General features: G+C 38.1%; 1 protein-coding gene across 1 annotated transcript in view; it reads left to right on the top strand.

Moving 5' to 3' along the window:
* Positions 1-4,585: 4,585 nt before the first annotated feature.
* The window catches only part of OLAH (oleoyl-ACP hydrolase), a 20,430-nt gene continuing 1,614 nt past the window's right edge, over positions 4,586-23,401 (top strand). Inside the window, exons 1-5 of the mRNA XM_019663413.1 lie at positions 4,586-4,617; positions 8,997-9,127; positions 16,434-16,572; positions 18,844-18,943; positions 19,797-19,963. Coding sequence (XP_019518958.1) covers positions 4,586-4,617; positions 8,997-9,127; positions 16,434-16,572; positions 18,844-18,943; positions 19,797-19,963 — 569 coding nt within the window. The remainder of the gene's footprint in view (positions 4,618-8,996; positions 9,128-16,433; positions 16,573-18,843; positions 18,944-19,796; positions 19,964-23,401) is intronic.

Below are 23,401 nucleotides of genomic sequence, written 5' to 3'. Positions count from 1 at the left end.
AACTGCTGTCTCACTCAACCTTGTATTAATAGCTACAGCCATCATTCTGAAAGGCAATTCTGGCCATTGTACCTTTCAATGGGTTCAGATCATTCTTAACATCAAGTCCCCAATCTTAACATCTATTTCATCGTTCTTAAGATCAAGTTCAAATCTCTGGCTTACAAGGCTGTTCACGATCTGTCCCCTGTTTACTTCCTTGCTTTTTTCTCTTGCTGTCTGCTTGCTCATGCTCTGCCTTCTGGTCATATATAAATCCTTATTATCTCTTCGTTGACTGCTCTACTTCTCCTCTGGGCAGTGACACAGACTGTTCTTTCTGCTTTGCTCTCAGATCACCCGCCTCCTTCATCTCCATAGTCTGTTGGGTAGCTACTTATCTTTCAGATTGCATCCTCTGTGCTCACCCCAGAGCCTGAAAAGTAAGTGTTTTACATTTGAAATTATTTTAAAATCATAAGAGTAATACCTTCTTAGGTACATCTCACAGACACAGCATATAGTTGCATTATTTTTTAATCCATTCTGACAATTTTACTTTGTAACTAGAGAATTTTGTTTGTTAATAGGTAATATAAATACAGTCACTGATATTTGGGGTTTAAATCTGCCATCTTGCCTTGTGTTTTCTATTTGTTTTTACCTGTTCGACATCTGTTTTTATTTACTTTTCTCCCTTTGCTTTTTGATTAACTAAAAATTTCTCTCTTCCAGTTTAGATGACTTAAGATGTGTTTGTTCTTTCAAGGATTGGCCTTACAAGTTAAAACATTCATATTTACGAAAGCTTACATTTAATAAAACTTCAAAGATAACATAAGGATCTTCCTTTACTCACTCCTGACGTGTCCATTATTTTTGCCCGGTATTTTAATTCCATAAGTATTTTAAGGCTCATGACACATTACAATCACTATTTTATACAATCAGTGTCCATTTACACTTGCTCACATATTTACCACTGCCTTCGTTTTTTATTCCTTCTTGCATCTCAAATCTTCTACCTGGGATCATTTACATTTCTGCCCAAAGTATTTCCTTCAAAATTTCACTTACAGAATATTTCCCAGTAATGAACTTCATTTTTACTTATTTGAAAATGTCTTTTTTCCCCCCCATTCTTTAAAAGTTGTTTTGAGGATTCTAATTTAGTAGTTTTCCTTTTAGCACTTGAAGATATCATTGTATTCACTTCTAGCTTTTTACATTTTTGTCTGTCTAATTGCTGTTCCTTCTGAGATAATATTACATCCCCGCTTCCTCACCAAAATGCTTTTTCATGTTTTTTGTCTTTATTTCTTTTCATGTTTTGCAGTTTTATTATAATGCACTTATATGTACAAGGTGTGATCAAATAATATGGTGAATGTTTAAATTAAAAAAATGTATTACAGTAAAAAGCACATTTCCATTAATCCTCGTCAAAATACTCCCCCTTGCATCAAACACACTTATCCCATTGCTCTTGCCACTTTCTGAAGCAGTTCTGGAAGTCCTCTTCTTGAGTGTCTTTAGTTGCACTGTCATGGCTGCCTCGATGTCCTCAATCATTTTGACTTTGGGGGAAAAACCAGAAATCACATGGTGCCAGATCAGGTGAATAAGGTGGATAAGGACACACCGTAATGTTTTTATTTGACAGAAATTGCCTTACCAGAAGCAATGTGTGACACAGAGCATTGTCATGATGGAGGATGATTTACAGCACACTTTAAAACACACCTTCTCTCAACCGCAGCTCACACCCGACTGACTGCACCGAACAAGTTGAAACTTGTCACACACTGTTACTAAGGTTCTTTGCACTGCTTCCCATATTGAAGATCCCTGTCTTTCCGTTGGATGGCACTCGGCGGCAGCATTCACCATATTTTGTGATCACAACGGAAAGGCTCCACGTCACACACCACTTCTGGTATACGGCAATTTCTGTCAAATAAAAACATTACAGAATTTACAGCTGAAATCTTTGTAACTTTGCTTACAATTGTCACCCCAATAAACTTTAATTAGAAACACACACACACACACACACACACACACACACACACACACACAAGTAAACATTGCGGTGTGTCCTCATCCACCTTATTCACTGGATCTGGCACCATGCGACTTCTGGCTCTTCCCCAAAGTCAAAATGACCACGAAAGGCAAATGCTTTGAACTGATTCAGGACATCAAGGCAGCCATGACAGTGCAACTAAAGACCTTCATGAAAGAGGACTTCCCAGAACTGCTTCACAAAGTGGCAAGAATGATGGGATAAGTGTGTTCGAAATGAGGGGAAATATTTTGAGGAGAATCAAGTGTCTTTTACTATAATACATTTTTTTAAATTTAAACATTCACTGTATTGTTTGATCACATCTTGTAAATCTCTTTCTTCTGAATCTATTCTGCAGGAATTGGCTGGGCATCTTTCAGTTTATGACTGGTGTCATGCATCAGTTCTGGAAAAGTCTAAGCCATTGCCTCCTGAATACTGCCTCCCCTGATTCCCTCTCTTCTCTCTTCTGGGACTCCAATCAAATAGATGTTTCTAGTGGGTTTCCCTTGAGGGCAGGGTCAATATATTTTCACCTGAAGATAACTCCATTGTTGAGAAACGACCCAGGACCTTGATTACGGGCCTTCAGAAAGTGTCTCTTAAATAAATTTGAACACTGGGCAGAAGTTTAGCCCCCCAAGTATAATTAATCATAAGATGTGCCAAGTCTAAAATAAATTGACATCTGGAAGAAGGGCTTGCTTTACCAATTGCAATTGGAAAGAGCAACATTTTATATATATATATATATATATATATATATATATATATATATATATAAATAACTTTTTTTAATTAAAATTTATTGGAGTGACAATGGTTAGTAAAATTACATAGGTTTCAAGTATACATTTCTATAATACATCATCTATATATCATATTGTGTGTTCACCACCCAGAGTCAGTTCTCCTTCCATCACCATATATTTGACCCCCTTTACCCTCTTCTACCACTGCCTCCCTCCTTACCCTCTGGTGATCACTAAACTATTGCCTGTGTCTATGAGTTTTTGTGTCTTTGTTTGTCTTGTTCCTTTGTTGCTTTCAGTTTTATATCCCACATATTAGTGAAGTTATATGGTTCTTGACTTTTTCTGTCTGGCTTATTTCGCTTAGCATAATAATCTCAAGATCCATCCATGTTGTCGCAAATGGCACTATTTCATCTTTTCTTATGGCAGACTAGTATTCCACTGTGTATATATACCACATCTTCTTTATGAATAATGCTGCAATGAACATCGGAGCACATATATTTTTATAGATAAATGTTTTCAGATTTTTTTGGTATATACCCAAGAGAGGGATGAGCAATAATTTTCAATAAAATTAGGCTAACTAATTTTATTGAAGCTTTGTGGTGCTCAGTAACAGCTCTCAGTGGTAAACACTGAAAATGTATATATCACCATTGACTGCTTATTTTCCTTGATAGAAATAGCCATCTTTTTATGTATTTTATATCATTACCTAAGAAGGAAGTGCTTCCACAAAAAGTCAGTCAAATTCTCCTGAGTCATCCAGGTGCTGTTCTGCAGGTTTATGATGGCTCTAGGCCATGATTACTAGCAGATTCCCCGCCTTCTCTGAATGTTCTTCCTCTATTTAAGCAATTCCTCTTTTTGCTGTCCTGCATTGCACCTTAAGAACTGTGGTAGGTTGGGGGATCAATCTGAGCTCCCAGGAATAGTTCTGAGAGTCCCATGATTACTTTTTGGGATTCAAGGAGCTCCTGGGGGATAAAGGGGTAAAAGACTTGACAAATGACAGATCTTTTACTAATTATTTTTTCCTTCTCTTTTTGGAATAGTTGCAGTTTACAAGATTGAAAATTTGGCACAGTAGTGAAGTATTTCCTAGACTTCCTAACTCTTCCTTGAGATTTAAAAGAAAATATCTTTATAAATACCAGAGATGCCAAAAAAAGTATACATTTTAAGTGATGTTATTGATGTATTACTTTTTGAAGTTTAACTGAATTACCGTAGCAATGTATAGTATGGCATTCACTCAAAAGATGGCGTAAATCAAGTGAATGCTAGTGTCATTCACTGTATTACAATTTTAATACAGTTTTTTCCTTTCTTAAAATGTGTATACTTTTTTTTGGTGCACTCTGTATTTAGAAAACCAAGACATTCATATTTTTAAAACAAACATCCCCTCGGATCCAAATTTTCTAGTAGGTGTTAAGTGCTTTCTGCTTGATTTGCCTACAGGGTAGATTAATTGCTAGTGTTTAGAAATGTTATATCTTTTCTTTCTGCTGGAAGTTCACTTAATGGAAGCCTTTACTGATAATCGAGAATGAACTGAGGCAGGAGACTCCTTATGTTTAGTTTACATCAGTTACATTGCTTCTAGCCCACTTCTTTTTTAAAACTAGGGTTGGAGCAGTAAATACACTCAACAGATTCAGAAAGAAATGCATCACTCTTTTTTGTGTACAAGGCATCTAATTAGAGGTTTTACTCCCAAAGACGCATTGGCCAACAGGTTGCTGAAACCAACAATTTTGCAACACCTCCTCACACCATGGAGAGAAGAGACCACGCTGGAATGGCCAGGTACGTCACTCAGTGTGCAGCTTGGTTCTTCCCCCGAAGCCCAATGGTCCTGAAAGTCTGCCTTAGTAAAGATGACCACTCACTGTGGCTCTCAGCAGCTCACAAAAGCTCACGCCCACTGCCGGCCAGCCCCACTGCAGCATACGCCATCACCGGTGACTCACAGCAGCCCAGCTCCAAGTTGAGCTGTTGTTCACCATCTTAGCTGTAGAAGGTAGTGTCACTGGCCCTCATATGTGGGATCCAAACCGGGGCCCTGCTGCTCAGAGCTGGCGTCCCAAGCCAACTCCTAACCAATGCGCCACTCGGCCGGCTCTGGTCTTTGATTCTTTCTGTCGGTGAAAGGAAGAGGATGGATGGATGGGGGAGAAAAAAGGGGAAGAACCTAAGAGTGAGAGCGTTCTACTAACTGTCCAGGCTCAGCAGCAATGGGCATTATCTTCCCAGGCTTTACTGTCACGTGAGATCTTGGCCATTACTTCACTGTGCATTGTAGACGTCCCATCAGTATGGGTTCTGAGGACCCATTGAGACTGACACCATTGTAAATAAGTGAAAAGCAGCTCCTACCCCATTCCCAACCCAAAGGAAGATGGTTTTACCTTGAAATTAATGATTCAAGATTTTACACCTAATTTTGTATTCATAACTTTGTATTTGTTTCCTTAAAGAACTCCCCTCCTTCCTCAAATGATATCATGGGCTTCAGGTACTGCAAAACCTGTACCCACCCTTGTCCCAACACATTTTTGTTACTGAGAATGCAAATAATTTAAATAGATTGAAGTAGGGCTTCTTACTTGAAAAACATGAATTGTTTTAAAGAAATGTTGAATTCAAGTGATTATTCTAGACTCTTTAATAGCAAAAAAACAACAACAAACAAACCCAAAAACAAAAAAGAGGTCAGAAATGTCACCCATTTGCTATGTAGTTTTTGTCAAACTGTGGTAGCCTCTACTGAAAGCTTTATACTCCTTGAAAAATGATTCTAACACTTTTCAAGAAAGTGGTAGAACCTATGGGATTCTCATTTAGGGCTGATCAAATAAGTTTGTCAAAGATGGGGTTGGTTAGTAGGAATATAGCTTCAAGTATGAATGTTCTTCTTCAAAAGAAAAAACTGAAATTAGTCCTTTTTGTTTATATTTTTAAATCAGCAATTATTAACTTATTTGCCCAAATATAAGGCAAGGAGTTTTTCTTTGAAAATTGTCATTCCTCCTCAAAGAAGTTTAAACTTGTGCTTAAGTTTGTGTAAAGCATCTCATATTATATGTTCCCTCAATTATTTTATCATGAAAAACCAAGTCTTCTTTAGAGAAAACATGTTGCCTGAAAAGATGTCAGCCAGTGTAGGTTTTGAATGCTTATAGAGATCAACTCACACAATTGGTACTTAAAAAAAACAAAAGGAGGCAAAACAGATTCCATTATTACACTAGGGTTGATGGCCTCACATTTGGGAAGGTTCTAGATCTTTGTAAACATTTAATGATCAATTTGAAAACTTTAAAGGAAGTGTTTAAATCATGGAGAGCACAAATATATACATATAGGATGAATTTTTAAAACAAATTATCCTACTACTAGGTGAATAGATGCTTGGATCTTGGGGTAACAGTTCCAGTGACAAAATTATAGACAGATGCAAAAAGTTGTATTCTTCTAACACGCAGGAGGAAGTGAAAATCATGAAGACTTGAAAAGTAGCTCTAGTGATCATGAAGACACTGAGATCAAAGCTGCCCATAAACTGTTTAGATAAAACTATTCTCCAAATTGTGTAAAAGGCAATTTCTAAATTGTGTAAAAGGCAGTTTCTAAATCATTTTTATCATTTTAAAGGTGAATATGAAATGTACTTACTAAATGCTGTATAAAGATATGTGACTATTTCACCTACATTCCTAAAGTTTACATATTTAAATTGTCAAAAAAAACCCCAAAACCCATTACCCCCACTCCTTTTCTTTTGACTTTTCTTATTGGAAAAATTGGAGATCGCTTTGTAGTTGAACATACGAGGTGCGATAAAAAATTACGGTGAATGTTTAAATAAAAAAAATTATTACAGTAAAAGACATAATGCTATTAATTCCCCTCAAAATACTCCTCCTTGCTTCAAACACACTTATCCCATCGTTCTTGCCACTTTCTGAAGCAGTACTGAATTCCTCTTTCATGAGCGTCTTTAGCTGCATTGTCATGGCTGCCTCAATGTCCTGAATTGATTCAAAACATTTACCTTTCATGGTCGTTTTGACTTTGGGGAAGAACCAGAAGTCTCAGTGCCAGATCCAGTGAATAATGTGGATGAGAACACACTGTAATGTTTTTGTTGTCGGAAAGTGGGCCCTTTTTGGCGCGAAATCCAGGTCCTTGGCAACTCGAACAAGGAATTGAACGAGATGCCAGAGTAAAGCGCTGAAAAGTAGTTTATTTGAAAAGATAATACATTTCAAAGAGTAGAAGTAGGCCCGAGCAGTAGAGAATGGCTCAAGGGCCCGTTATTAGAAGAGAAATTACATTCCAAAGAGTTTGGAGCAGGCCACGCAGAAGGGCCAGGCTCAAAGGGCTCAAAAAGGAATAAGCAGTCAAGAGAGCAGCAGGGCGTCCAAAGAGGGAAAAAGGGAAAAAGGCTCGAACTTTCCAAGATTTGGGGTTTTTATCCCTTCTCTAGAATGGGCTGTTCCCCTAAGCGCGTGGTACCGCTTGACTGGCACCTGTGATTAACAGGATGTACTGCGCAGATGCGAGTGACTGATCTGATCTAGTTGTACCCATTTGTTTTAGGGGTAGATAGTTACAATGAAAAGAAGTTTTGGGTGGAGAGGGGAGGTCACTTGGCGGTCACATTCTGTGGGACGTGCAGGAATACAGAGACCCAATGTCTGCCTCTATCTGCCCACCTAGCCTTCCCCTTGAGAGACGTGATCCCCATGAAATCTCTATGGGAAGCTGAAAGACAGGAGGTCTCTTCTTCTGTATCTGCTTCCTGCTGGGCAGGGGCATAGAGCTGTCCCTGCCTATTGGGGGAGTCACAGAACTCTCACCCTACCTGATCTCAGGTGGAAGGAAGGAGTCTTGAGCTCCACCTGGAAGACCGTGTTGGCTTCTTTGGTTGTGACCAGCAATCTTGTTGGGGTATCCTTTGTATCCCCAAAGTCCCTGAATGAGGAAAAATAGATTTTAATTAATAAATCTGTTAGCTTTCATGAAGCTTGTTGCCATTCAGGTAGTATCAGTTGTCTGGGCCCTGAATGGGTTTGGCATTTAGCGTACTGGCCTGGGGGACATTAGGAAGTCACAGACTTTCAAATAGTTACGTGAAGCAGGAGACTTCTATTGTTTAGGATTCAGAAACTGATTTACAAAGCAATCAAGAAGCAGGGGGATAGACCTTTAGGATTCAGGCTAGAAGCAATCTTTAGTTTAGGATTTACAAACTGGTTAGAAAAGTAATCAAAGCCAAGGGTTAAGAAACTAAGAAACGAGGGAGGAGACTTAGCATTTCTATACTTAATATTTCTATAGGAAAGAAAACTTATAATTCTTTGAGGGGGGGCCTCTCTTGGCCGGTAGCATTTTTATTTGACAGAAATTGCCATTTCAGAAGCAATGTGTAACACAGTGCTATCGTGATGGAGGGTGCGGTAAAGACACACATGAAAGAGGACTTCCAGAACTGCTTCAGAAAATGGCAAGAATGATGCAATAAGTGTGTTCAAAGCAAAAGGGAGTATTTTGAGGGGGATTAAAGGAAATGTGTCTTTTACTGTAATAATTTTTATTTAAACATTCACCATATCTTATGATCACATCTCCCATTCTCCTCATAATTAAGATTTCCATTAAAACACACCTAGGGCCGGCCGAGCGGTGCATTGGTTAGGAGTTGGGTTGGGACGCCAACTGTGAGCAGCAGGGCCCCAGTTCAGATCCCACATGAGGGCCAGTGACGCCGCGCCCTCTACAGCTAAGATGATGAACAACAGCTCGACCTGGAGCTGGGCTGCTGTGAGTCGCTGGCGAAGGCGTAGGCTGCAGTGTGGCTGGTCAGCAGCTGGCCTGAGCTTTCATGAGCTGCCGTGAGCCACCATGAGCAGCCATCCCATGGCCGGTGAGTGACTGCCTCACTCGGGAAGAGCACAAAGATAATACCAACATGGGCCAGTGAAGTGACGTCCTCCACAACTAAACTGAAGAACAAAAAGGATAGCAACTTGTCTGTTCCCCTTCCTAATTACCCAACGCTGTTCCCCTCCCCAAATTCCTCAATAAAATATTTTTAAAAAACCAAAAAACCCCACACCTAATTCAGTTTGAACAATTAATTGATATATGTAATGTTAAATATATTTGAATTTTTTTCCTAGGAATGAAAAAGTTCTGAACTGCTCATACCCAAACCCTGGTGCAATTTTCAAGCTGATTTGCTTTCCCTGGGCAGGAGGTGGCTCCTTTCACTTTGCCAAATGGGGTCAAAGTATGCAAGATTTCGTGGAAGGTATGTTCATCTTCACTACCTTCTAAGCAATTTATAAGGTCAAATAATATGCACATATAAGAATCTGAAGCACAGTAAAGATTTTCCTTATTGGTAGGTAATTAATAGTAATAGGCATTCAAGATTGCTCTTCAATATGGTGATTTTTATATTTCTAAAGTAAGAAATCCTGTTTTCATTTTGTGTTATTATGAGAGCTAGAGGACTTTTTAAGGAACGGCATTCTAACCCTGTACTTGTTTTAATGTAATTATTGATATGGTTGAATTGATTGAACCTACTATTTTCCAATTGTTTTCAGTTTGTCCCATCTGTAATTTGTTCTATTTTTTTGTTTTCTTTTGAGTGAATGCATGTTTAAAATTTTTTCTATATGCCTCCTCTATTGCCTTATTAGCCATGTTTTTCTTTTATTGTTTTAGTGGTTGCTGTAGAATTTACAATATACATCTTTAACATTTCATAGTCTATCTTCAAATGACATTCTCAGTTAAACTTATTCCTAAGCATTTTTTATGCTATTGCAAATGGAATAGTTTTCTTCGTTTCTTTTGTCGATGTATGCTGTCAGTGTACAGAAATACAACTGATTTTTGTATGTTGATTTTGCAACCTGCAACTTTCCTGAATTTGTTTATTCTAACAGTTTTTTGGTGGAGTCTTTTGGGTTTTCTCCATTTAAAATTATGTCATCAGCAAACAGACAATTTTACTTCTTCCTTTCTGATTTGAATGTCTTTTATATATGTTTTTTTCCTGCCTAATTGCTCTGGCTAGAACTTCCATTACTATGTTGAATAGAAGTGCCCAGAATGGGCATCCTGTTCTTATTCCTGATCTTAGAGGAAAAGTTTTCAGCTTTTCAGCACTGAGTCTGATGTTAGCTGTGGGCTCGTCATACATGACCTTTATTATGTTGAGGTACACTCCTTCTATGTACACCTATTTTTTGAGAGTCTCACAAAAAGATGTTACATACATTTTATGCACCTATGGAGATGATCATATGATTTTTATCCTTTATTCTGTTAATGTGGTGCATCAACTGTACTGATTTGTGTTGAAAATTAGTTAAATTATGGAACATAGCTGCAATTGGATATGATGCCACTGTAAAAAAGAGTGAGTAAAGTCTATATGTGTAGATATGGAAAACAGTTTATGTCACATAATGATGTGAGGAAAAATGCAAGTTGTAGAACAGTGTTATACTATACCATTTGTGTAAAACCTTAAAAAGATATATACTCACAAAAACAGATTAATATGATAGAAGAGTATATAAACATACGGAAGGCATACAAAAACATGGCAGAATACACAAAACTGTTTACAGTGGTTTCCTTTGAGGTGATGAAATAAGATTGAGGAAGTAGGGACATTTTGTCTTGTATTTAATGCATTTTTATATTTGTGGGATTTTTTTTTTCTGGTTACATGCTTGCTTTTCTTGGAAATGGAAACATTATTTTCTATACTTCCACTCTAAAGAGGTAAGGAAAGAAGGATTTTCTCCAGGTCCTAGCACTAAGCAGAGCTGCTTGAAAGTATTTTGGATAATGTAACCCACTTTGTAAACGGGAACCATTATTGTTCTTTGCAGGGCAAAGACTGGCCTTAGTACAGTTTATCCACTAGTGTGCACAGTTATACACAAACATTTTTGGGGCTTCCTTTTCTTGGCATTATTTTTTATGCCAGCCCCTACATCCATCTTCATTCACAACAAAGGTTGGGCTGTAATTCCTTGGGTTTTTTTTTCTTTCAATGTTTTATATTTAGGTATGATTGTTGTAGCTATTTCATAAAAAGAATTTGAACACTTTCCTTCTTTTTCTATGTTCCAGAGAGTTTAGGTGGCATTTGATATTATGTCCTATGAAAGTTTAGAAGAATTTTCCTAGAAAACTAGTGCTTTTTTTGCATGGGATCCTTCGGGAACTCCCTCTATTTCTTCTATGAAAATTATCTGTTTAAATTTTCTATTTTTATTGGGATCAATTTTGGTAAGCTGTATTTTTAAAAAAGACACAAATTTCATGTAAATTTCCAAATTACATAGAATATTGACAAATAGTCTCCTTTGATTTTCAAAAATTTCATCAAGTTCCAGTTATTTCCTCTTATTTTGTGTATTTGTACTTTCTCCTTTTTCTCTTAAAGTTTTATAATGATTTTTTAAAACACTTGCAATTTTTATTTATTAGTTCTACTATTTTCCTGCTTTCTAACACATTAATTTATTTTTTATATTTATTATTTCCTCCATTCTACTTTTTCCATTTAATTTGTCCTTTTGCTATATTTGTGAGTTGAGATATTGAATTCATTTATGTTTTTGGTGTTTTTTTTTTTCATTTTTGGCCTAACCATGTAAGGCTATGAGTTTTCCTATGATCACTGCTTTAATTGTATCTCATGGATTCTGACATAGAGTAAATGTTTAAAATCACTTTTAAAATTTCAATAACTTCATTTTCTATTTTTCTTTTGACCCAAGACTTAGAGAATTAAAAAAATAGTTATAGGGGCTTTAAAAATGTATTGCTTATATTTATGATTTTTAGTTGTATTGCTTTGTTTTCAGAGATTGGTGCTTGTTTTATTTTTACTCTGTAAAACTCTAATGATTTTCATATCCTCATAATATATCAATTTTCATGAATGTTCTATGAGTGCTAAAAACAAAAGTGCATTATCTATTTCAGAGGACATAGTTCAATATATACCCATAACACCTACTTTATTGATGATGTTTACTTTTACTGTCCATTTCACTGCACTTGAACTGATAGTGGTGTATGAATTTTCCTCTTATTAGTTAATATTTTAAGGTGACTAGTATGGGTCAATTTTCCCAAGTATATGATAGGTTCTTTCAATACATAGTTTCATATTTTATTCCAGGCAAATTTGTATGGATAATAATTTCAAATAGTAGTGTTTTTGAGTGTTTTATTTTGCTTGGCTTTCTTGAGAGCCTCCATTTATTCCTATGTTGAAGCTTTTTCTGCCCTTATGATTATTACTTTATTTTGGGGTCTTTTCCCTCTTTCTTTCTTTTTTTTTTTTCTTAGCTCTTTTATTCCTGTTCCGTATATCCATTGAAATACTTTGCATCTGTTGTCTCACAGGCAACTTTGTTACAGTCATTTTCAAAATAATTGTCTTTTTTTTAGAAAGATTTTTATTGGGGAATTGGGGGGATGGGAACAGTGCTGGGGAATTGGGGGAAGGGGAACAGACAAGTTGCTGTTGTTTTGTTCTTCAGTCTAGTTGTGGAGGACGTTGCTTCACTGGCCCAAGTTGGCACCATCATTGCGCTCTTCCTGGGCGAGGCACATCAGTCGCCGGCTTCTGGACGGCCGCTCACTGCGGCTGCTGGCCACTCACGCTGGCTGCTGGCCACTCACGCTGGCTGCTGGCCACACACGGTAGCCCATGGCAACCCACTGCCACAGGGGCTGCAGCCCACGCCGTCGCCTTAAGGCAGCCCAGCTCCAGGTTGAGCTGTTGTTCAGCATCTTAGCTGCAGAGGGCAGTGTCACTGGCCCTCATATGTGGGATCCGAACCGGGGCCCTCTGGCGTCCCAAGCCAGTTCTTAACCATCGCGCCACTCGGCCGGCCCAAAATAATTGTCTTTTGATTCAATTTCTTTCCAGTATTCTATCAGTTCTTTTTCCAATTGTTTGTCTATTTCTATTCAGAATTTTAAATTTGTGAGTTAGTATTCTTTTATTTCTCTAATTTCTTGTTTGATTAAATTTAATCCATGTTGGAGTATTGTATTAAGTTTTTTTCTGCTTTGTGAGTTTTAAAAATATATTTTCATTAACTGAAAAAGTTTGATTTATACTTTATGTATTCTGAGTGTTACGTTTATCTCTGTTTACAAAATGTGTTGGATTTTCCCGACCAGGAAAAAAAACAGAGTTATTACTCTGTTCCTTGGCTCGAGCGTGTTTTCTTCTATTGCTATGGTGAAGTGCAGTTTTAAAAAAATAAATGGCACCTTGTTTGTATGGCTGGGGATACTGTGTATTCGTCTGACTCTTTGATATTACCACGTCTCTTATCTTCAGCTCCTTCTATATTTTGCCTTCAGACCTCTAAGAGACATTTCCCCTTTCCAAGGTGCTCCTCTCTCTCCTGCAAATGCTGTCTTTCCAACACTACACCTCTACGTTCCCTCATACTTTCCAAGCCCCTTCCTTTCTACTCAGATACCAGGTCTCAAACAAAAAAAAAAAAAAAGAAGAAACTACCCATTCATTGGAAGAAGAGAGCCCTGTTATTAATGCAGAAATAAATCTTTAGAAATTATTGGAAGTACTTTCAAAGTTTTCATCAACAGCTGGTGGTTCAATAGAGACAATTAAAAGCTGCTCCTTTATACTCATTTTTAAATAGTTCATATATAAAAATGTATAAAGAATAATACCTCACACCTAACCATGCCCACTGCTCCACCTAAAGAATAAAACATTACAACTAAATAATATTTAATTCTCCATGTACTCCCTTCCCAATTGTATGCACTCTCCCTTTTTGGCCTCCTCAAATACTGATCCAAATTAGATATAGCATATTTCATGTATTTCTAACATTATATAAATGTATCATATTGTAAACATTCCTGTAAAACTTGCTGTTTTCTCCTAAATTTATTTTTTTGAGATTCGTTACGTGGATATGTGTATCTCCACTTCATTGATTTTTAACTATTGTATAGTATTCCATTGTGTGACCATAACACAATTTATGTATGTACCCTTTTCTTTATAGTCATTAAAGTCATTTATATTGGTTTGCTCTTATTAATAATGCTTCTATGAGCAGTCTTATGTATGTCTTCTTGCATACGTGTGTAAAGTCTACAAGAAGGAGTGGAATTTCTGGGTGGTAGGGTATAAATGTCTTCAACTATATGAAATATTACCAAATTGTTCTTCAAAGGAATTGGAATTATTTACACTGCCAAAGCAGCATATAAGAATTCTTATTGCTCTATATCCTTGAAAACACTGTTATTGCCAAAGTTTTTTGCAAATTTGGGCATGAAATTATTCTGATTTAATTTCTCCCAGTTTTACAAAGATATAATTGACATTAAACACTGTATAAGTTTAGGGTGAATAATATAATGATTATATATATATATATATATATATATATATATATTTCAAAGTGCTCAAAAAGTGTAGTTAACATCTATCACTTCACACTCAAATAGCTACAATTTTTTCCTGTGGTAACTTTTAAGATCTACTCTCTTAGCACCTTTCAAATATACAATACCGTATTGTTAACTATAGTCACCATGCTGTACATTACATCCCCAGGACTTATTTATAATAATAAAAACAGTGTGACAGAGGCATAAAAACAGACACATAAACCAATGGAATAGAATTGAGAGCCGAGAAATAAACCCAAGTATGTCTGGTCAACAAATATCTGACAAGGGAGACAAGAATATTCAATGGAGAAAAGACAGTCTCTTCAATAAATGGTGCTGAGAAAATTGAGCATCCATATGTAAAAAATGAAACTGGACCCCTATCTTAACACTTTATCTTATCATAAAAACTAAGTCAAAATGGATTAAAAACTTAAATGTAAGAACTGAAATCATACAACTTCTAGAAGAAAACATAGAGAAAAAGCTCTTTGACATTGGTCTTAATGACTTTTTTTTAAATGACACCTAAAAAGTATAAACAACAAAACCAAAATAAACAAGTGGGACTACATCAAACAAAAAAAGCTTCTGCACATCTAATGAAACCGTCAACAAAATGAAAAGGCAACCTATTGAATGGGGAAAAATATTTGCAAACCACACATCTGATAAGGGGTTAATATTCATAATGTATAAGAAAGTCATACAATTAAATACAAAAAGAATAATCCAATGAAAAAATAGGCAAAGGACCTGAATAGACATTTTCCAAAGAAGACATAAAGATGACCAACAGGAACATGAAAAGATGCTCAGCATTCGTAAACATCAGAGAATTGCAAATCAAATCACAATGAGGTATCACCAGTTAGAATGGCAATTATCAAGAAAACAAGAGATAAAAAGTGTTGGTAAAGATATGGAAAAAAAGGAACCTTTGTGCACTGTTGGTGGGAATGTAAATTGGTACAGCTACTGTGGAAAACAGTATGGAGGTTCCTCAAAAAATTAAAAATAGAACTACCATACATGATTCAGCAAAGCCCACTTCTGGGTATATATCCAAAAGAAATGAAATCACTATCTTGAAGAGATAGTTGCACCCCCATATTCATTACGGCATTACTTACAAATAGCAAAGGGATGGAAACAACCTAAGTGTCTATCAACAAATAAATGAATTAAGGAAATGTGAGATTATATATACACATATATATATATGTATATATATATATATATATACATATATATATATAAATATTCAGCCATAAAAAAGAATAAAATCCTGCCATTTGAGACAACATGGGTGCACCATGATGGCATTATGCTAAGTGAAATAAGACAGAGAAAGACAAATATTGTATGATGTCACTTATAGGTGGAACCTGAAAAACAAACTCCAGTACCAGTGTTCTTTTTTTCAGATTCATTTTCCCCAAGATTACCAAGATGATATAAATGTAGACTTTAAAATTACATAAATGCAAGGCTTTGGCTAAAATATATATTATTCCCCCATTCATAGCCTAGGTAAACAGAATGTTCTTGTCTCCCTTTGCTGTTAGGAAGATTTTCTTTTTTCCCTAGTCTACTTTTCACTGAGAATGTCGAGCTTAGAGGTTCCTGGTTTTATGCAGAGGACTCCATTGAAACTCTCCACCTTAAGGCATTCCAGTGCCTTGTCTCCTGGACCACTAGGTCACCCTTGAAACCTGATGTTTTATTTTCCTGCTACATGAGGCAATGGGCATCAGAGTAGCCACTCCGTTAGCATAGGCTCACCACCTGAATTCTCAGTTTCTTTTTTTTTTTAAAGTTTTTATTCTAGGTGTTCCCTTTTATTGTGAGCTAAGCCATGCACCTCATTACACGTGCTTCATCTAACATGTCTCGGTATTTTGCAGTTGGAGGGTATTTTTCAGATATTTAGTCTGCTGTATTTTATGCCATTGCTTTTTTTAATCAGCAAATTCTAATTATTTTATATTACTGGAGTTGACCATGATTATTCATGTCTTTGAAATTATTCACGTCATTTTAATGTAAGCTCCAGGTCATGTTAATATAATATCCACGTGTCTCACTCAGTCTGCACCTATTAATTCGTGTCCCTCAATCCCCAGTGTACTCCATAAGGCTGGCGGGAAGGGAAAGCCGCTTGGAAGAACCTATAGCAAGTGACCCCGACCAGGTAGTTGATGAAATTGTTTGTGCTCTGCTACCAGTCATCCAGGATAAACCGTTTGCATTTTTTGGCCACAGGTATTTAAAGTCTGTTTTAAAAGACATTTGAGGGAGTTTCTTCCATCACAAGTCAATGGTTAATATTTTTCTTTGCATTGTGTGAGATGCATACCTTTCATATTGGTTACTCATCACTGCTTGAAGGGGTGGGTGATGGATTAAATAGCTATAGCTGTTCTCGAACAACAAAAACAGACTGAAAGACACTGCAATAGGGACCATAAAGATGTAAATGCCAGGTGGTGTAATGGATTGAAATCTTTCTTTAAGGAGTGTGCAAATCTTGGGCTCTTTTTGGTATCTTCACTTTGGAACCTGGAGTAATTATGGATGTTGAGTAATTATGACCAGACACAACTCTTAAAATTGGCTACTTTGTATAGTAATTATACCGTTTTTCCTTTTAGGCAAAATAAAAAATAATCAAGACTTTTTTAAAATCAAGACTCTAGCAGTAACTTACATCCCACTTATTTTTAAAATTAAAAAATTATATAAATAGTATATAATTCTTAAGCTAGGTTGTATAATTTTAAGGTTAGATTGTGAACCCTGGAGTTTTGACTGCCTCTTACTCAGCTCAATCTTAGGCAAAATTCCTTAGGTGTCTGAATTAGTTTTCTCCTCTGTAAAGCTGGAATATGAATAGCTCCTACTTGTGGGAATGAAATGCATAATGATAATAAATTATTTGGTGTATGGCAAGGACTCACTAAATTTTGGCTACTATATTGTATAATAGTTACAGATATGGTCAGGCAAAAAATAAAAAGTATGCGTCATCCTAGATAATAGTGTAGTTCCGTAGTATTTTTACATGGTGAGGTCCCGTTTCACATCTTTTCCTGACCTTTCTTCACTGGTTATTGCCGTGGAGGCTTTTTACTGCTCTAAGAATACATCGCTTCATGACTTGTTTTATCAATCTCCTCCTATGGACATAAGAGTTACTTCTATCTTTTTGTTATAAAACCACTTCAGTGAACATTTTTGTAGAAAGTTTAGTATGTATCTCATAAGTTTCTTAGGATAAATTTCTAGAATTTAGGTGAATTGATATGCACATTGTTACAGCTCTTGATATATATTCCCAAATTGCCTGTAAATTACACCCAATTAGCAATGAACATGGGACTGAGTTCCTCTTTTGTCCCCTAAGATAGTTACCCAAAAGATCTGTAGCAGTATTGTATACAAAATACATCTTTTTAATGCAGTGGTTCTCAACCTTCCTAATGCCGCGATCCCTTAATACAGTTCATCATGTTGTGGTGACACCCAATCATAAAATTATTTTTGTTGCTACTCTATAACTGCAATTTTGCTACTGTTATGAATCGTAATGTAAATATCTTTTTGTTTTCCGATGGTCTTAGGCGACCCCTGTGAAAGGGTCGTTCGACCCCCAAAGGGGTCGCGACCCACAGGTTGAGAACCGCTGATTTAATGTCTACAACAACTCACAAACTTTTTGGTCCCAGCACTGCTTTAATACTTTTAAAAAGCATTGAGGACCTTGAAGAGCTTTTGTTTATGTGTGATATAATGTCGCCATTTACCATATTAGAAATTAAAACTAAGAAATCCTAAAGATATTTAACTTACTTTAAAATAACATTAATAAGACCATTAAGTGTTGATATATTTATGTAAAAGGCTATGTTTCCCCCCCCCCCAAAAAAAAGTAGTGAGAAGAGTGGCATTGTTTTATACTTTCACAAATCTGTTTAATGTCTGGCTTCACAGAAGACAACTAGATTTTCATTTCTGCTTCTGCACTTAAACTATTGCAATATCTCATGTCATGCAGCCACTGGAAAACTCAGCTATGCACTCATGAGAGGGTGAGAGTAGAAAAGGCAGGAAATAGTGTAGGATTATCATAAAAATAGCTTTAACCTCATAGACTGCCTGAAAAGGTCTGAGGAATTCCTGGGAAACCCCAGACTATGCCTATGGTTTGAGAACTGCTGATGTACACTATAAAAGACATAGTGATTATATACCTAAAGGGAGAAAAAGAAATTTAAGTGGATTTCAAGACATTGTGGAAATAAGTACTAAATCTTAGACTGAATTATCGAGGATGTCTTAAAACACTTTTTATCCTGATATAAATAGTTGGAAGTAAATCTTTTATTAGTACATTTATTATTCAACTAACATGTTTTTCTTTGCTTGTTTCATGATTATTGCTGTGTTTATGATCCTTCTTTGTTCTTATTTAACTTCTAATGGATTATCATGAGTTTGTTGAACAGTTATTATGTTTTTCTTTCCCAAATTTAGTATGGGGTCCTATACTGCTTTTCTGACTGCAGTACAACTGAAAAAAGAACACAAACTAGAACCGATACATTTATTTCTGTCAAGTAGTTTTGCTCCTTATGTAAGTAATTTCATTTTCCTTAGGCTGGGTGATAGAGAGGAGGGAAATGGGGACGGGGAAAATCATGCCATTATTTTCCTATCTGGTGAAGTTTGATACAGCCTGGGGATGATGGTGGGAATACTATTGGCTAATGAAAAGACCCTCAAATCTCTTTCAATATCATCATCTCCCGTTTTCTCTGAAATGCACCTTAAGTGTTTCCTGGTCAGTGCCTGCAATGTCCCTGGCATCCCCTAGCGCTCTCTCTCTCTCTCTCTCTCTCTCTCTCTCTCTCTCTCTCTCTCTCTCTCTATATATATATATATATATATATATATATATATATATATATATATATAGTTTTGTTTTGTTTTTTACTTTTTTTTCTTTTATCTTTTGTTTTTTTTTCATCTTTTTTTCTTTCCTTCCTCCTAGCTAGTATTGACCCTAGTGCTTCTTCGTTCTGGGTCAGCTGGGAACTTAATCAACTTTCAGCCAAATAACTGGATCAGAGCCAGGAAAGTGTCCTTGAAATCTCCACAGGGATCAATGACGTCCATGTTTCAGAACCACCCTGGCTTTGAAAGCAGAGGATGCCGTTCCCGTTGAACACGCACTTACCCTTTGCTCTCCCTTCCCGCTTCTGGAGGAAGGCCCTGATTGCCATTTTGGTGGCATTATGACACTGGGATTCCTGGTGTACAGGAACTTCCTTCTCCCTGTTCTTAAAAAGAAACAGGTCTCCCTTGAAACCTGTAGATAAAGAAGTCCACTTCTGCACCTTGCTTTCATGACTTTTCCCGTAGGGAGTTTTCTGTTTATGAACAAGTACATTATATGAAATGTCAGACTATGTTGTCAATGTTTCAAGGAAAAGAACTCTCGACTTGCCGAATATCAACAAATGTCAGACGAGCAAGCCAGCGTGTTCCTTACGGATATCGGAGGCACTCCCAAGAATTTAACTGACAACAAGGAACTTTTCAAACAAACTATTTCCAAAATGAGAGCAGATGGAGAACTTTTTAAAAAGTACATGTGAGTAACTGAGATGTTATTTTTTTTTAAATAGCTATCTATAGAAAAATGTAGATTGGCAGTTCTCTGAGGCTGCATATTTATACAAGAAGACAACACTCGAAGAGTTTGATTTCATTTCCTTTGGGGACACCTGTGATATTTTTACTGGCTTAGAATGGAGCTGGGCACAGAAATTGTATCAATAAAAGATGATAGAGCATATTTGTCTTTTAAAAAATAGACATAATATATGTGTGTGATTCAACATACATGTTTTATCACATAACAAATATTTGTTGAATAAATTAATGCCAAGGTATTCTCATTTTCTTCAAAGCAGATGCCTCCTCTTCCAGTTGTGTGGAAGTAAACCAGGGGAGGAAGGAGAAGATGGCTTTTTGTGTGTGTGAATTTTGTGCCAGAACTCATTTAGCTCCATGGCACCTGACTATTCCTTTGTCTCATGAAATGGGTGTATTGATGCTTGATTCTGCTGGTAGGACTGAAGTCCTAACATTCTGTAAAGCCTTCCCCATAATCTAAACCTACCAAAGGCTCTTCCCAGTCTAACTTCCCCATGACAGTTATTGTGGGGCCAGACTTTGACCCTTACTCACCATGAGATTCTGACATGCATTTCTACTAATGGGCCTGGGCTTGTCTCCTCCTTGTACATTCCTTTGGCCTATGTTTCCTTCATTTCCTCCACAAAGCCTAGAACTGGGCGTACGGCCACCATGGGAAGTGCTTGTGACTAGAAGTTTACACACATAGCTACAAAATGTGGAGCCAACATGAAGCACCTTGAGAACACAGATAATCCCGCTCATCACGCCATTCACTGCCCGCCTCCAATCTGTCACTAAGTCCGCCAGCCGCCTCCTGGATGCCCCAAGTCTATTTACCTCTGGCCATTTCTGTCCCAACCACCTTCGCCCAAGCGTGCTTCTCACAGGGATAAGCTGTCCATGTTGCTGGCTTAGCACAGAGTCAGAATGAAAGCAACACCAGTCTGACATACTCCCCTCCCCAGTGGAAAGGTAATTCAAATTACTGCAGACATTGGGTGAAGTATATATGCAAAAGCTGGTTTTTAATAAGTAAGCCCTGCACAGTGGTTAAACATGCTGTCTTAGACTCCACTAACCAGGATCAAAACCCTCTGCCTGCGCCGCTCACGTCCTGCGAGATTCAGAGCAAGTTTCTCAAACAGTTTGAGGCTCACCTGTCAGAGGAAGGGATCAGGGCAACCCCCTCCAGGTGTTGTGGTGAGCACTAAATGAGGTCAGGTTAGCAACAGAACTAACCACAGCAATGTCTTTTTCTTTTCTTTTCTTTTTTTAAGATTTTATTGGGGAATTGGGGGAGGGGAACAGCGCTGGGGAGTCGGGGAAGGGGAACAGACAAGTTGCTGTCTTTTTGTTCTTCTGTTTTGTTGTGGAGGACGTGGCTTCACTGGCCCATGTTGGTATTACCATTGCGCTCTTCCCGGCTTCGCCAATCACTCCCGGCCATTGGACGGCTGCTCATGGCAGCTCATGGCAGCTCATGACAGTGCTCGCCAGCTGCCAGCTGCCAGCCAGCCCCACTGTAGCCTACGCCGTCACCGGCGACTCACAGCAGCCCAGATCCAGGTCGAGCTATTGTTCATCATCATAGCTGTAGAGGGTGCAGTGTCACTGGCCCTCATGTGGGATCTGAACCTGAGCCCTACTGCTCAGAGCTGGCGTCCCAAGCCAACTCTTAACCAACGTGCTACTCAGCCAGCCTAACCACAGCAATTTCTAAAAGCAAAACACAACAAAAATTCACTACCAAAGGCTCTTGTGGCTTCATTAACATTTGTTAAGTGGAGCCCCAGGGTGTTGATGGTGGGCCACATTCAACAACATAACCACCAGAGAAATTGAAATAGAGAAATTACTCATGGGTCCTAGAGGAAGTCCACAGCATGCCTGGAGGGTCAGTGTCAGGTCAAGGTCCCCACAGGCATATCTTAGCTAAACTCTCAACAGCTCTCCAAAGAAACCTTCCCAACACCAAAATAAATAATAAATCACTCACAGGGATAGCGCACCCATACAATATGGAAAACCTTAACATTCGCACCCTCTCCCCAGTGAACTGGGTCACAATAGCTACCCACAACCATTGGCTTCCTCTGCCAATTCCAAAAATTCTCCCCAAACCCTGCTCTATAGATTCCTCTTTCCTATTCACTCCTGTTCCTTCCACATTCTCAGTCTATTCTGTCTTCTCATTTCTGTAGCTCTTAGCTGTTTTGAATACGGGGGGGGGACAGGGGGACTGCTGGACATTCAAGGAAGAAGAAATCAGCTAAAACGTTAAAGTGCTGGAGACCAAGGGTAGGTGGAGGTGGGTGGTGGGTGGGGAAGTTTTTAGATGCAGTCTACACTGACTCACAGGTCTTTTTCCATGGGCCTCCACTAGGGGGGTTCATAAGAAAGACTAGGAACAAGGCAGGAGGCCAGAAAGAGGGCCCTGGGTGGGGCAAGTGAGCCGTAGGAAATTGGCTGTGGCCATAAAATGGGTGCTAAACCTTGGCCCCTGCCCAGGCCCTTCTCTCCTACTAAGCAAAGCCCCAAGCTGCTGGAGGAGGGACACCAGCCCCTTGCAGGCAAAGATACACAGCTGCAGGAGATGGAAGCCTTAACCCTCTACCTTTGGGTAAAGAGTGGGAAATGGTCTTGGCCCCAAATCTATAACAAAACTTCTATTTCTGGGGGCGTGGGGACAGAAACTGCCACCCATGACCAACCCCAGACACAAGGAGACGAGGCAGGTGTGCTGAGAGAGTCCCCCCCCTGTGTTTTGCACATGTGAGCCAGTCTATACACATCCCACCTCTCCTTAGAGGGCCTGACCCTCCTTGGAATTCAGTTTCCAGTTTGTCTTTCAAACTCAGCTCTCTTATGAGTTCAAGGAAAGTTATGATCTTGTAGTTTGTCAGGCTTTTTCTCATCGTCAGGCTGGGAGGCCAGTCCTAGTTTTCTGCATTCTGGGCAGCAGTGGGAATTCTTGCCTGGACTATTGAAAGAGCTACCGAACTGATCATAGAGCCCTTGTCCCCCTCCAGTCCAGTCCCCACATTATACCCAGAGGGATAAAAGTTGGGTTTGGTCATGACACACTTGCCTTAACTCCTTTGGATGGCTTCCTGTCATTCTAAGGATGACCAAAATCTGTTATATGGCCTGGACTTGGCCCTTCCCATCACTTCTACCTTAATTTGTCCCAATCCCCCCATCGCTCTCTGAATAACCACTGGTTTGTGCTCATCCTCTACCCTCTTCCCCTGCTGCCTCTCTCCCCTTTGTCAAGGTTTTTTTTTTTTTTTAATTTATTGTTAGTTTCAGGTGTACAGAACAATGCAATAGTTACCCTTTTCACCCTCACAAAGTAACAACCCCCCTCCCCCCATCCACTGCCCTCCCA

Source organism: Hipposideros armiger, unplaced genomic scaffold (assembly GCF_001890085.2).
Source record: "Hipposideros armiger isolate ML-2016 unplaced genomic scaffold, ASM189008v1 scaffold_390, whole genome shotgun sequence".
In the NCBI taxonomy this organism is placed as follows: Eukaryota; Metazoa; Chordata; class Mammalia; order Chiroptera; family Hipposideridae; genus Hipposideros; species Hipposideros armiger.
The sequence above is the reverse complement of the archived record's forward strand: the minus strand, read 5'-3'. Positions and strand labels throughout refer to the sequence as shown.